At 27.9% G+C, this 16,071-nt stretch overlaps 1 protein-coding gene across 3 annotated transcripts; it reads left to right on the top strand.

The window, feature by feature from the left end:
• The first annotated feature begins 3,819 nt into the window (after positions 1–3,819).
• On the top strand, positions 3,820–13,649 carry LOC114174689 (uncharacterized). 3 transcript variants are annotated; one of them, XM_085669963.1, is made up of 7 exons: positions 3,820–4,194; positions 4,300–4,503; positions 11,882–12,127; positions 12,216–12,318; positions 12,467–12,585; positions 12,650–12,745; positions 12,862–13,649. In XM_085669963.1, the coding sequence occupies exons 1-7, from the start codon at positions 4,018–4,020 to the stop codon at positions 13,390–13,392; spliced, it is 1,476 nt and encodes a 491-aa protein (XP_085526089.1). In that variant the 5' UTR covers positions 3,820–4,017; the 3' UTR covers positions 13,393–13,649. The 3 variants fall into 3 exon arrangements, with proteins under 3 accessions (XP_085526089.1, XP_027915317.2, XP_027915315.2); XM_028059516.2 differs by lacking the exons at positions 11,882–12,127; positions 12,216–12,318; positions 12,467–12,585; positions 12,650–12,745; positions 12,862–13,649 and adding exons at positions 4,570–4,815; positions 4,904–5,012; positions 5,092–5,210; positions 5,349–5,444; positions 5,586–6,162 and having other exon boundaries at positions 3,840–4,194; XM_028059514.2 differs by lacking the exons at positions 3,820–4,194; positions 4,300–4,503 and adding exons at positions 11,167–11,504; positions 11,598–11,801 and having other exon boundaries at positions 12,862–13,643.
• The last annotated feature ends 2,422 nt before the right edge of the window (positions 13,650–16,071 follow it).

Below are 16,071 nucleotides of genomic sequence, written 5' to 3'. Positions count from 1 at the left end.
ATATTACTATCATTCGCTATTATATCATGATATCAAACCATGAATATCATTTTAAATAAGTCCTTCGTACCTCATCAATTTGATTTGGTGGTATTGTCAAATTTGAGGCAATTTTTTCCCGGATCGCGTTCTAATGAAATTTTAAATTCATTATATGTAACTCTAAGAACTTTAGAGATTTGTTTTTTATTGTTTTGAATTCTTGGTTCTCATGAAATTTCTAATGAAATTTCTCAAGTTTAGTTAATGTAAATGCATTTTTTTTTTCATCTTTATCACAAACCTTCCTCTTTAAATAAAGGAATCAATTTTTTTACTTTTTATCATAATCTTTCTAATATAAATTTATCACCTCTCGCCTATTTAAAAAAATAAAATTTATGTTCACAAATCACAATTATCACAAAACTCATACCACTTTAATTAAATAATCAACATGGTATAAATTCAAAACTTAAAAAAAATTACCATAGACAACGAAAAACACAAAATCCCTAAATTTCATAATTAAGGATTATAATAATTTGGGAAAAATTATAATTAAGGTTCATACCAATTTCATAAAAGAATCCCTAAAATCATAATTAGGATTTATATTAATTTGGAAAAAACATCCTAAAAAGAATCCTAAATCTAACATACATAAATCATAATAAAATACTAACCCTAATTTCTTTTATAAATCAATGTCTCCATTAATTTATTTTATTTTATCTTTTATTTTTTTTACAATATAAATTTAATATAAATAATATATAAATATAATTTTAAAAAATATATAAATATATATAAAAAAATTCAAAAAAAAAAAATTAGTTGGGGGAGTCGTGGCTCCCCTTGTCACCAAGTTGTTCCGCCCCTGTTTCAAATATATCTCAGTATAGTATTTTAGTTTGTTTACACTGTTTGACACATGTTCATTTCAATGCTAGCTGAAAAACACAATTGAAACGTCAAATAAACTTACAAAAAATTGGTTTAAAGAACTAAATCTATGTATTTTTAAAGATAAGAGACTAAATTAGTTTAAGAATTTCAAAATAGATTAATTTAATTTTTTACTAAATATTGGAGAACTAACAATATATTTAATTCAAAAATTAATGCAGCAGACTTTCCCCCGCTACTCATTATAATTATTAGTTGAAAAAAAAGTAAAAAGCAAAATGTAGAAAATAAACATTTAAAAAATTAAAATTAAGTAATTATATAATTATAAAATCAGTCATATATTTATTAACTATCTCTTGAGTGGAATAAATTTTAGATCAAGATATTACTTTTGTCCCACATATTTACATATTTTGACATATATAAAAAATAATTTTTATTATAAAAGTATGAATTTTCTTGAAATGTAAATTAATAAAGTAGTATTACTACGGAAGGAATGTGGTGTAATTCTAGCATATAGAAAAAATGAGAGAATTTGTTTGACCGTGGACCATTCCACTATTTTATTCCATTAATGGATCACAATACTTTATCGGCTATTGCTTTCTGCACCATATCAAATTCCCCCTTCACTCTATTATTTTCAATTTCATTTTTTGAAACACATTAAAACAAATTCAGGTTTTGTTTTTTTGGAATACAATCACCTCATTTTTACTATGAAATAATTTTTCGGAAGCTTTTCACTCTATTATTTTGACTTTTATTTTTCGAAACACATTAAAACAAATTCAGATTTTTTTTTCCGGAAGACGAACACCCCAATTTTACTATGAAATAATTTTTTGGAAGTTTTGATAGGATGCATGAAGCAACAGGATTAAAACTTGCTGCACCTCATCAAATTTCAGTTTCCATCCATCAAAGTTTCCAAAAATTTTCTTTCCATAAAAAGAGGGATGATCGATTTTTAGAAAGAAATTTCTCGGATTATTTATTGTTTTTCAAAAAATAAATTTCAGAAATGGCAAAATACAACAAGAAAATGATAGATGCAAGAAGAATTGTCTAAGAGTTAACCCATTTTATTGTTTAGCCGTCGGTGAAAATACATGGATAGATGCGCGAATGTGCTTTCACTTATTTTATCATAATAAAAAAAAATATTATAATTATAAAATTAAATGTAAATGTAATAATTGAGAAACATCGTTAAAATAGAAAAAGGATTATTTGAAAAGTAAAACTGAAGAAAACTGATTATTTGAAGAGTAAAATTAATAAAATAATAATTTTAATTTTAATTTTTTTAATTTAAAGAATAAAATTAGAAAAAAAAAAATAAGGATACCAAATAAAGATATCTCTTTATATTCAAGTATCTATAACAATATATAAAGAGATTCTTTTTGTTGTGTTTATTTTTCATTTTTTAATTTTATCCTTAATTATTATTTTAAAAATTATTTATTTTATTATTATTTTTTAACCATTTTTTAATTTTTTTTTATTTTAACCATTATTTTAAATTTTTTTAACCATTATTTTATTTTACAACTATTTTAAAATTTATTATATATATTTTAAAAATAAATATTATTAATCTTATAAAGATTAAAAAATACAGCTATACATATACCACAGCGTTTGTGTATTCGTAGTAGAAGATAAACGTTATGCTGGGATAAGAGAATTTTGGGCTTCTAAGGCCGAAACTATTTCTGATATATATTTTTTTTCTCGCTGGAGTGTATTTTTCCGTCGGAATTCCGTCTATAGGGTTTTACTTTTCTTTTTTTCCAGCGAGTTTAGGAAGAAGTATTGGCAGGTGGAATTAAGCTTTTGGAGAACCGATTTTAAAGTTTTTCTAGAAATCGTTTTTCAATAGGTTTTTTCTGGTAACGGTTGGAGTGTTGTGAAGTGGTTGAAGGAGAGAAAAGAAGAAGAGTGTATAAAAATAATGGTTAAATATATTTTTTTTTCATAATTAGAATTAGTTTTTTTTTTTTTAATTTTGCATCAATTTAATTCTTTATTTTTAGAATTTTGTAAATTTAATTCTTTTAATCAGATTTTATTAAGTTTATTTGACGTTTCAAATGCATTTCTTAATTAATATTGAATTAGAAATGTGTCAAACTTTATAAACAACTCAAATGCTACTATGAGACATATTTGAAACAACAAATAAATTTAATTAAAATAACTAAATTTATATATTTTTAAAATTGGGGGACAATATTAATTCCAAAGTTTTGAAAATGAATTAATTGCAATTTTCATTTAAACTTAAAGGATAAAAATATATTTAATCTTAAAAACAATAAATAAAATAAATTCAAATGTAATATGTTTGATGGCTACATTCAATCTAGAAAAAATAAATTTGAATTGGTTTGAGGAAAGAAATTAAAATATTATGTGAGGTGAAATATAAATTAGTTTTTATACATTTTAAATATTTTGAATTCTTAAAATTAATGATACATATAGAAGTTTCTTCTGTTTGTTTCATTATTTTTCAAAATTTGGAAGGAGTAAAGTCCTTAAAGTTTTATCTAATTTATCATATTTTTTGTTTAAATTGTGTGTTTTTATATTTGATTTCTGAAATTTGTTGTTCTGTTATTTTGTTAATTGTAGTCTAAATTAACTGTCTACAAATTCGATAACATTGATTTACTATAATTTAAGGGATTTGAAGGATAATCATTTTAATTTTATATTTTTGTGTGTTGACAAAATATTATTGTACATTTTTTTTGTCAAATAACCATTTTCCTGGTAATTAACCCTATTGGAGCGTGAGAAAAGAAAAACCAAAAGAATCAGAAGTTGGGGAGTTAAAGACAAAAGTTGACTTGACATGTATACTATTCCAACGCATTTGGCCCGGAGATGCTGTGGCCACACGATCAAGTAATTCATAATCTGAACTATTCAACTCACCACTACTATACTTTTGCATCCACTCTTTCATGGACCCAATGTCCCTCTCCCTGTCTCTCTGAACTTTCTTCTTTCTATATGGGTTGAATCAGCCTGTAATTCCTAATCTTCTCATCAAAAAAACTAAATATTCTACTTTTAAATCTTCCCGAGCTTTCTTCTTGTTTGCAAATAATGGCGCTGAGATATGGAATTAACAGTGTGAGGGTTGAACGAAGGGTACTTGAAGCGCCCAAAAATTTGATGCAGGTAATCCTCATATTAGCAAAAGCTATGGCGTTGCTCTGTTACACCGAGAGACGCTACATCTTCTACCTGCCCAGAGCCATCGTTCACGCTGTGTTGGACAAGGTGCTTTCCCAGCTCTCACCTATTATTAATTCATGTTAACGTTGGGCTTCCTTAAAAAGTTTCTTTTTCTTCTTGTTGAAAAAGCTTTTGCTTACTAATATGCAGGATAAGAAAACAATTGGAAGTGAGTGTCGAGAAAGAAGTGATTGTGAAGAAGTGAAAGGCCGCGAAGTCTTGAAGGAGTTACACGAGTTTGAAAGATTGTTGAACCTAGCCATGATCTGCAGCCGCGGCAAACGCTTTCCAGCACTTCTATGTACTGCTGGATTCCACGAGGAGGATGTGCTCTATAGGGAGACAACATCTAGGGTACGTTGATTAATTAGATGAGTTTTTGTTTGGGCATTTGAACTGAAAATGAATTTTGCATGTCAGATTCTGAAGCCTGCTTTCACGGTTATACGTGATCAAGAATCGAAATGTTTGCTGGTGTTCATCCGTGGAACTCGTAGCATAAAAGACACTCTCACAGATGCACTGTGTGCTCCTGTGCCTTTCAATCACAACATGGTTTCAGGACATGCACACCGTGGTATGGCTGCTGCAGCTGATTGGATTAGAGAACGCTGCGTTCCTCTACTACTTAAAGCTCTTCGTCAATACCCCAACTTCAAAATCAAGGTGTTTATTAATGTTACTTATAATGCTTTATTAATTAAAACTATGCAGTTTTTTATAATAATGATTATAATAATATTTCCATATATAGATCGTTGGACACTCGCTGGGTGGTGGTACTGCTGCACTCTTGACTTATAAACTTAGAGAAATGGAAGAGTTGTCTTCAACAAGGCCAACTTGTGTGACGTTTGGCTCAGGTATACAAACTCTCTAATTCACATATATGTTCAGTCCAGTAACGAATTCAATATGGTTTCATAATTGTAATTTTTGCAGCTGCCTGTGTGACATTGAAGTTGGCTGAGTTAGGAAAACCCTTTATCACTTCCATTGTAAATGGTTCTGACATAGTGCCAACACTGTCAGCTTCTTCTATTCATGATTTCATTGCTGAGGTAACAACCTACAATATTATCACCAAATATTCATTTGTTACACAGGTTACTCTCTCATGATGATATATTCCTTAGAAAATGTTTCATTCTTTGCACAAGTAAGCTTTCATGATTTGGTATCGATTGAATAATTTACAGGATCGGAAGGATTATAAAAACATCTTAGGCGCAATGAGAGCTCGCTTATCTTCTGCCAAAGCCATAGCAAAAGATGCAGTAAACTATTGTACCGAGGTACCTAAAATCGATATCAAGACTCCTATTAGTTATTTGCTTGAGTGATGTTATTAATTTTCTTATACAATATTATTGATCCTTCTCTATGCCTAAAGGTTGTGAAGAAACATAAACACTCATTGTTCTAACATGGGACAGGTTTTGAACCTCTTTTTAAGTGAATCTATTGATGATGATGATGATGAATATGATTCTTGGAGTGAAGGATCTGACCATGATGACTCAGATGACGATAACATTGATGCTAAGGAGGAAGATATCATTGAAGAAGATAGTGTTAGTCAAATTACAGAATCAACTAGGCGACATCTTTATCCACCAGGCAGGATCATGCATATGATCACTTCACATATGTCAGAAAATTCGAACTCAAACCACAGTGATGCTGATGAAAAACATGTCTGCTTATATCAAACGCCTACACAGCTGTATGGAAAACTCAGATTTTCAAGAGGAATGATACGGGATCATCGCACGGAAAGGTATCTGGAGAAGTTACAACAATTAATCAACACACTAGAGAAAGAGTGATTCAAATATCATGGAGGATGACCCGATTATTCAAGTTTGTTTACTATGAGTATATATTAGAATTGTGATTGCTGAATAGGTACAAGGTTGTAAGAGGTTTTTAGAAGTTTGATATTCTTGAATATTGTTGGAACGGTCCAAGCTTGAGACAAAATTTCATATTAAATAAAAAAGACAAAGTTAAACACTAAGATAAAGATCCATAATTCCATTATCTTAAGATTATGAGTTAAAAGGGGTGTAAAAAGTTTATTTGTCTTATACTATAAAACCAAAAAATATCAAAGAAATGACACTAAAAAATGTTTCCTACAAATTTTAACTATGAAAAATTTTAATTTTTCTATAATAGAGATACAAAATACAAAATATGAGAGATAAAAATTATAAATAATGATATTTTAGCACATTCTTTTTAATCTACTTTTAACTCACTATTTTAATTATTCTTAAATCATCATATCATTTTAAAAAAATTAAAATAAATAATTAAAAAATGATTGAAAAAATAAATTAAAAATGAGTCAAAATATTATTACCTAAAAATTATAGTCATATGTCTCCTGATAGCAACTACCGAGGGACAAGGAATTATGACTTAACAGTTGAACCACATTTAAATATTTGTAATACATTTTCACAAGAAGATAAAAAGACGAGGTGAACAATATTATGCTCATGTACCTCAAATTATGTTTCACACTATAGATTTAATATACATTTTAAATATAATTTAGTATATTAAAGTGAGTAAGCAGAAAAAGTCAATGACGTACTATTACATAAATTAAATATATGTATTCTAAGTGAGATTAAGGTTGTGAAGTGAAAAATGTTAACGAGAAACTTAAGTAAAAATTAAAAATATATAGTCAAATAAGTCTATTCTAATTAAAGTATCAATTTTAAAACGATTGGTTATAAGTGTGACATTATATATAGGTTAATGAATTATTCCGGGTTTAATTGTTTGTTTGATGTATAGTTGATTTTTTCATTGTAAAGTTTGTCTTTGCCTGATTTTAAATGATTATTCTCTAAAAGTTTAGATAAAGAAGTGCAATTGTTAAAAGAATAAAATTTATATCTAAAACAATTTCACAAAAACTGATAAGATAAGAACACCTACTTATATATATATATATATATATATATATATATATATATATATATATATATATATATATAATAATTTAACTTTATTTTTAGTTAATTTGAAATTTTCAACCGTTAATAATAATCTAAACTCAGCAATTAATAATAATAAAACAAATGATTTTAAATATTAAGATTAACGATAAACTTTGACCAATATATTTCAAATTCCGACTTAACAAAAATACCATTTAAAGGATAAACTATTACAACTCTCACAAAAGTTAAATAAAAAATTAACACGATGCTTGATGTTATCTCAAGAAATACAATTAAAATTGAGTTGGGTCAATGATGGTACTTAATTAGTATTTTATTGAATTAAAAAACAACTACAAGATGCAGTAAGAAGAAAACAAATCGATGCCAAAGTTGACGAGACTTTTATATTTTCTGACTAAATTTGTAATTATTTTATTGAATTGAAAAATAAATCACTTAGATTCCTCAGTCTTAATATATACTAGACATTATTAATTTATTTAAATAAAAGAAAACAATTATTTAGTATTAACAAATACGCCTGGATTTTTAAATAGTTTAATAATAAAACTACTAGTATTTACAGCTTCATGTCATCGTGTGAAATCTTTAAAAAAAGTCTCTAAAATAAATACTATTATATACCTTTTAACAAGCATAAGGAATAAAAGAATTCATGTTTAATTTTTTTTTTTATAATGATTCAAACAAATTGAAAAACCCATCATTATTGTAAGATGAATGAAATAGATGGTAAAAATTTAAAATTCAATGGCATTTGAAATAAATGAGATCATGAATAAAATTTGATAAAAAGAACTTAGGGTGTGTTCCTTTGAGAGGATGGATATGGAGAGAGTGTGAAGATGAATTTGTGTAGATTTGGGTAGATGAATTTTTGTGTTTTTTTAGTAGATTTAGAGGGTAAAGTGAGTAGATTTAGAGATAAGTTTTATGAAAGTTAGTGAAAGATTTGAGTGATGTGATAAATAAAATAAATTATAAAAATAGATAGAATTAGAAGATTATACCAAAATACCTTTGATGAAAAAAAAGAATTATTTTGTAATTTGATGTTATAAAAATAATTACAATTAATTAATACGAATTAAAAAAATATTAAAATTATATAAAATTTTAAAATAAAAAAAAATTATGAATGTAAAAAAAATTATACAATTAAATTTTAAAAAAATTAAATAATTAAATTTTAAACTAAAGTTAAAAAAAAAAGTTAAAAAAAAAAGTTAAAAAAAGTCAAGAAAATGGTAAAAAAAAAAAACCAACGACACCGGTGTCGTAACCGGTGTCACTCCTTTGAAAACAAGGCACCGGTTACATAACCGGTGCCATCCCTCTTTGTCAAAAACACAACCCCGGTGCCATCTATCTACACCGGTCCCATCCCAAAGCCCTTCCCCAAACACAGCCGTGCAACACCTCCAACACCAATCACGACACCACCGCAACACCTCCGACGACCACCACCACACCCCAAACAACCTCATATTCTTCCCCCTCCGTACTCAACAATTACACACCATAACTCACCTCTCACGCGGATGACCTTCACATTCACAAACACAAGGGCCAGGGTAATATGGTAAAAGGTCTCCTAATACTCGCTAATCTCTGTTTATCGTGGATGAATTTTTTTTTCAATCCCTCAAATCAGTGCTCGCGAATCGGTTTATATAAATGAAATGGAACACGTTTGAAAAATAAATCCGCACTCCTAAATTCAGTTAAATAGTCCTATTCCCTCAAGATAACATGCCGTTAGTAATGGTGTGGTTAATGTAGTATAATATAAGTATTTTATTGCTCAACTTGTTCTAAATTCTTTTCCGATGATATTACTTTTGGACATTTATAGTTCTTTTAGATAGATTAAGAAACCCTATTTTATTTACTGAAATTTATAACTGAGCTTCTTCTAGAGAACAGTACTTTTTTTCTCGGTATTGTGTAACTGAATAAAAAAATTGAATTGATTATTTATGTTAGAGTGGCCAAATTAAAGCACGTTCAAATTGACCTAGATATGCTAGCTAAACAATGGAAAACAATAGTTTAGACCTGGTCTCCTTTTAATTTTTTATCTATATCTTTGGATGAACTTGTGCCACTTTAAATTTGTGGTATTAATTTGTAAAAAAAAAAAATATTAACATTTCGTAGATATGCTATGTTAAATATTTGATAATTCAAATCATTTTAATTTGTAATTTTCTTTTAGTAACATAATTCTTGAGTTTTTCATTAAATTTTCACGATTTTTTTTTTCTGTGTGCCAAGTAATTTTCATTTAATTTTACTGTCGTTTTATTTGGATAATTCACCATATGTTTAATAGTGGGATTTAAAGGTTTATCTTTTCTGTCGTTATAACTAGATTCTCAACTTCGATTCAGTTAAAAGATGGATTTTCTTTAAATATTTTTATAACTATTTTTCTGAGATAAATATTAATGTTTATTTTATTTTTGACTAAATTTATGTCTTCCAAACACATTGGAACAGACGAATGATCATGATTTAGTCCTGTCTACTTTTAATGAAATAAAGTAATGCAGATTAAAGTTGAGGTGTTTTTTATAATGCTACTTATTCAAGTAATTAAAAACAATACGTGTGCAAAGATGCACTGAACTACTATATATGAAGATCAAGTAGTGTAGATTATAGGTGTTTTCTTGTTTTTTTTATTAGCTAAATCATGTTGCGTTCGTCCCACTCACCAAATTATTAGTTCCTATGAATTTTTTTATATTAAGCCTATTAAAAAAGAAGAAGCAAACCAATAAAAAAAGCAGCAAGGTGGATTAAAAACAAGTTGCCAAAGTTGAAGGTTGGAACAATGTGCATGCATTGGTATGTAAACCCTTGACTTGGTATGTTTAATTTTTTATTTTATTTTATATTCTTTAAGTAAAATATGCATGGATTATATACGAATGTCGATAATTATAGAGTAATTCGCAATGATTTTTTGATGAGTGTATGTATTGAAAGGTAACAAGGATTAAATTTTAAAAATTCAATGTAAATATTAATGAATTTTGGAAATTCAAATTACATCATGTACATAAATTTATTTCAAAACTAAATCTCAAGATAAATTTATTTCAAACATAAATCCAAACGTAAATTTATGTCATATTCCAAGCAATCTTGATATTGGTGTTGTCCAAAATTCTCTTACAAAGGACTCATAATGTCATTGAGCTTAACAAAGATTTAGACCACTACAATATATATATATATATATATATATATATTTCAAAACAAAATATAGTTTTAGAACTGAAAAATAGATAAAATTGAAATTGCAAAAAGAAAGTAACGAAGGAGAAATTAAGCATAAAAAGAATTATAAAAAAATACAACATAAAAGTTTGTCATTGCGCACGTCAAATCCTTAAAGTCTGACATTAAAACTTAGGTAACTATACTTTTTTTATTACGCATTCCTATCATGTACATATGAACACATATGTTATATGTTTTTGTAATTAACCTTAAGTGTCCTTCGCCGGATCTTTCACTTAATTAAGGTTGCAACTTAAGTGTCCATAAAAATAAAATGTGTCTACATACAACCAATTAAACTGTCTATTTATTTTTAATTAATACAGTGACTTATTACTTATTTAATTTTCCTTATTTCTTTAAACAATATATAGTTTCTAAAAAAAAAAGTACAGTGTAACACAGTTAAAAGTACAATGAAGTTGAATGTTGTTGGATAATTAAAGACAAATTGCAAGATTGATAATTTGTAACTACCTACAACTTCATGTGGCCACTACATATGGGACCCAGTGGCATCACTTGAAATAATTTTCCTTTCTTCTTTAATGACCTCTTGACTGATTAGTCCTGCACGTTGTAGTCAACCCATCTTAGATAATCGGAGGCCAGAAATATAGAGGGAATCTTTATCAATGAACTATGAACTAAACTTCATTATGTTTTTAATCCAAAATCCAAAATCTTATTTATATTTCTTGTTCAAGTGGTTCCTTTCTATGCAACTTGCAACTCCTACTCCTACTTCATTCAACCCAGACAATGAAACCACTTGCATCACGCGTTCCTATATAAGGTTACACTCTCCTTCGCACATGAAACACAAATCAACGCCAACCATTTATTGTAGTATCTTGTTTAACTCTTCTTGCTCCATTTTGCCGTGTTTCCTTCTTGTTAATGACGATGAGCAATGGAAATAATTGTGTGAGGGTTGAACGAAGGGTACTTGAAGCGCCCAAAAATCTGATGGAGGTAATCCTCATATTAGCAGAAGCGATAATGTTGCTCTGTTACACCGAGAGACGCTACATCTTCAACTTGCCCAGAGCCATCGCTCACGCTGTGTTAGACAAGGTGCTTTCCTACTTCTTACCTATTATCCGTTTGTGTCGGGCTTCTTTAAAAAGTTTCTTCTTGTTCAAAGAGGTTTTGCTTATTAATGTGTAGAGTAAGAAAACGATTGGAAGTGAATGCCGAGAAAGAAGTGATTGTGCAGAAGTGAAAGGCCGCGAAATCTTGAAGGACTTATACGAGTTGAAGAGATTGTTGAGACGTGCCATGCTTTTCAGCAGTGGCAAGCGCTTTCTAGCATTTCTATTTGCTGCTGGATTCGATGAGGAGGATGTGCTCTTTAGGAAGAGAACATCTAGAGTACGGTGATTACTTAGTAGTAATATTGTTGATGAATTTTTGTTTGGACATTTGAACTGAAAATGAATTTTTCTTGTCAGATTCTGAAGCCTGCTTTCACGGTTATACGTGATAAAGAATCAAAATGTTTGCTGGTGTTCATCCGTGGAACTCGTAGCATAAAAGACACTCTCACAGATGCACTGTGTGCTCCTGTCTCCTTCGATCACAACATGGTTTCAGGACATGCACACCGTGGTATGGTTGCTGCGGCTGATTGGATTAGAAAACGCTGTATTCCTGTACTACTTGAAGCTCTTCATCAATACCCCAACTTCAAAATCAAGGTGTTTATTAATGTTACTTATAATGCTTTATTAATTAAAACTAAGCAGTTTTTTCTAATAATGATTATAATAATATTTCCATATATAGATCGTTGGACACTCGCTGGGTGGTGGTACTGCCGCACTGTTGACTTATAAGCTTAGAGAAATTCAACCGTTGTCTTCAGCAACTTGTGTCACATTTGGGCCAGGTATTCAAACTTCTTTAATTTACATATGTTCACCTGAGTAGTGTTTTTTGTATTAGAATTAACATTAAAGAAGTTGACTTCTGTTGTATTAACCAGAAGTTGACTTGTGTTGTATTAACCAGAAGTTAATTGTTTCATAATTTTGCAGCTGCCTGTATGACATTGGAGTTGGCTGAGTTCGGGAAACCCTTTATCACTTCCATTGTAAATGGTTCGGACATAGTGCCTACACTGTCAGCTTCTTCTGTTCATGATTTCATTGCTGAGGTAAAAACCTTTGGAAATGTTTCATTCAATGCACAATTGTAGGTACTTATTGAATAATTTACAGGGTCGGAATACGGATAAAAACGTCTTAAGCGCAGTTGGGACTCGCATATCTTTTGCGAAAGCAATTGCAGAACATGCAGTAAATTGTTGCACCGAGGTAGCTTCAAGCTCCCTTCTTTATTTAAAATTGAAATCACATTGTGTGTTCTATAGGTAGATTCAGTGATCTTATTAATTATGTTATGCAATATTGATCCTTCTCTATGTCTAAAGGTTGTGAAGAAGCATAAACACTCACTATTACTGCGGTCCCATCGTGAGAATATTCACACATCGTCAAATAACTTTGTTGGAGCTTCTGGATTATCTGAGACAAGTTTGGATCCTCTTTTATGTGAAGACCAGTTATTCGTAGATGATGATGATGATGAATATAATTCTTGCAGTGAAGGATCTGACAATGATGACTCAGATGATGACGATAATGACAATGAAGATCAATTGAATCAAATGGGGAATCTTGAACTGGGAAAAGATGTTAATATCCCTGACAAAACTGATGAAACATCAGCTAGGCGACGTCTTTATCCACCAGGCAGGATCATGCATATGATCCCTTCACACGTGTCTGAAAATTCGAACTCAAACCACACTGATTCTGATGAAAAACATGTCTCCTTATATCAAACGCCTGCACAGCTGTATGGAAAACTCAGATTTTCAAGAGGAATGATACTGGATCATTCCACGAAAAAGTATCTGAAGAAGTTACAACAACTGATCAATGAACTAGAGAAAGAGTGATTCAAATATCGTGGAGGATGAACCGATCAAAATGAAGTAAATGAAAAAGTAATTGATACTAATTTGGTCATGGAGGATTAGAATTAATGATTATAATTCTCATGTTTGTTTATTATGAGTATATATTAATTGTGATGGTTGAATAGGTAACATATTGTAATAGTTTTTTAGGGGTTTGTTATTCCTTACAGGTCTTTGAAGATAATTTCTGCTAAAAATAAAAGTTGTATTTGTTTCTTTGAGCTCTATTTATGGAGCCATCAATAAAGTTTCCATGTTCCTCTAACATGTTTTCTTTTCTTTTATTAAGCTTTTAAATAGAAAAACAATATATATATATATATATATATATATATATATATATATATAACATTCTTTTCAACTCAAATTCTTAAAAAAAAAATAGATTTGTAGTTTTTTTCTTTAATAATATTAGTTTCATTAATATTTATTTATTGTGCAACTTCCGTACTTAAGTTACCATCAATATACTAATTTTAAAAGATAATCCCAAATTCATAGTAAAGGCATGTACCAAGACTATGTATTCATAAGAGAGTATACAATTAAATTAAATTATTTTATTTTATTTTATTTTCTCTTGATCAAGAACAAGTCTCACATGATATGTAATTGATAAACTGTTTTCTATTAAATGTGGTTGAAAATACATTTATTATGTAAAATACATTAATGGATATAAATTGATGGTTTAAATAATCAATGTATATTTCTTGAACGTTACTCTATTGTAACTTACATTTCCTTTAAATTTTAAAATACTATTTAGTTATGAAAAAAAATACTAACGAGTGTCTTAAGAGTATTTATTGGTTAAGATATAATTAATAATCTTTAATTCTATAATATTTATGTTGAAATCTAAAATAATTAACTCAATTAATTAAAATAATATAATTTTTAAGGATAATTTTTTTTTTATTATTCCTACAATTGTTTATTAAACGCAAAATAAACACTCAAGAATTTCTAACTTATGTATTAAGAAACTCGCAAAAATATATTTGACGTCCGAAGATTATCTCTCAGTAAAAATTTGAAATGTAAAAACTTAAAAATGTGAAGTCTTCAAACATTTGAAAGGTACATTTTAATTGTTTTGTTTTTATAAAATAATTTTAATTATTTTTTTTGTAAACATTTTAAATATTTAACACATTATCAGTTCATAGTTGATATATTGGACTGTTTACTTTTTTTTCCTTAATTGCTTTCTTTGTTAATTTTTTATGTTTAATTATATTTTATTTTTAAACAACACTAAAATGAATGATAAATGGTTAAAAGAAACAATACAACAACGTTAAAATTATTTTTTTATTAAATTATTTTTTAACTTTTTTTTACATGAAAAAATTATGAATTACAGTCATATAACACTTTTTCCTATAAATAAAATAAAATAAAACTACATTAATTATTAAAATTATAATTTATTTATTATCACACTTAAAATTGAATATTTATTAATTATTTTTAATCTTTGTCCATATATACCGGTTAGCGGGACCTTGATATAATTAACACTTGTATTTTTGTGCTTTTGAGTGTTTATATTCAACTATATATTTAACTTTTTAATAATAATTTGCATAGCAAGAACTTCATAAAAATATTACATCCTTTTAACTTTTAAGTATATTCAATTAAAATAATATAAATAGTATTATATTAACAGAAAAAATAATTTAACTCGTTATTGTGTTTCAAGGAGAATGAATACAAACAAAAGATGAAGAGTGATTTTATTTAAAGTTAACTTTGTATATCCCTTACCCAACAACAACACTTCATGTATTGGACACTAAGGCTATGTTGGTATCAAAGGATTGTTCATACGCTGATTCACGATGACGGATTATAAAAAAAAATTGTGTGCATTTTAGAGGATGTGCACAGATGGATGAAAATGAATTTGCAGGATTTTATTCAAAACACATCCTTCTGTATAAAGAAGATTTGAGAGAATGAGGAAGAAATTTATTTTTATGTCATCACCTCTTAACAGTCAAATATGATTTATATATATATATATATATATATATATATAATAATTAATAATAATTTTAAATAATAGTAGTTATTATAAAAATAATAATAATAATTTAGTATAATTTTTTTAAAATTTATTTAATAATATTTTTAAAATTTTAATATTTTTAACTAATTCATTATTTTATATATTTTTATCATCAAGGTATTTTAGTAATTTTCAAATTTTATCTATTATAACTTTTATTTTATCTTTCACATCACTCAAATCACTCACTAACTTTTACAAAATTTATCTTCAAATCCATTTACTTCACCCTCTAAATTCATTCAAAAAAACACACATATTCATCCACATAAATCTATACAAATTCATTTTCACAATCTCCTCCAAATTCATCTCTTAACTTGAACAGAGCCTAATTAAAATGCAATTGAAATTAAAGTGTTTTTCTACTTTTTATTTCCCCACAATGTCTGTGTTGTAATTTTATATGGCACAATGGCCTAAACCATTAACAATCTTCAGTTTCTTCATATAATATTTTATGAATAATTTATTGTCTATAATACCATAAAAGTTATGGTTGTTTGGTTCAGAGAAAGCCAAATATAAACTTATCGAAAATGTTAAACAGACACAGTTATCTGACTACTTGAGACAAC

This window comes from Vigna unguiculata, chromosome 2 (genome assembly GCF_037176805.1).
Source record: "Vigna unguiculata cultivar grain cowpea cultivar isolate G323 ecotype 2 chromosome 2, ASM3717680v1, whole genome shotgun sequence".
NCBI classification, from domain to species: domain Eukaryota; kingdom Viridiplantae; phylum Streptophyta; class Magnoliopsida; order Fabales; family Fabaceae; genus Vigna; species Vigna unguiculata.
The sequence above is the reverse complement of the archived record's forward strand: the minus strand, read 5'-3'. Positions and strand labels throughout refer to the sequence as shown.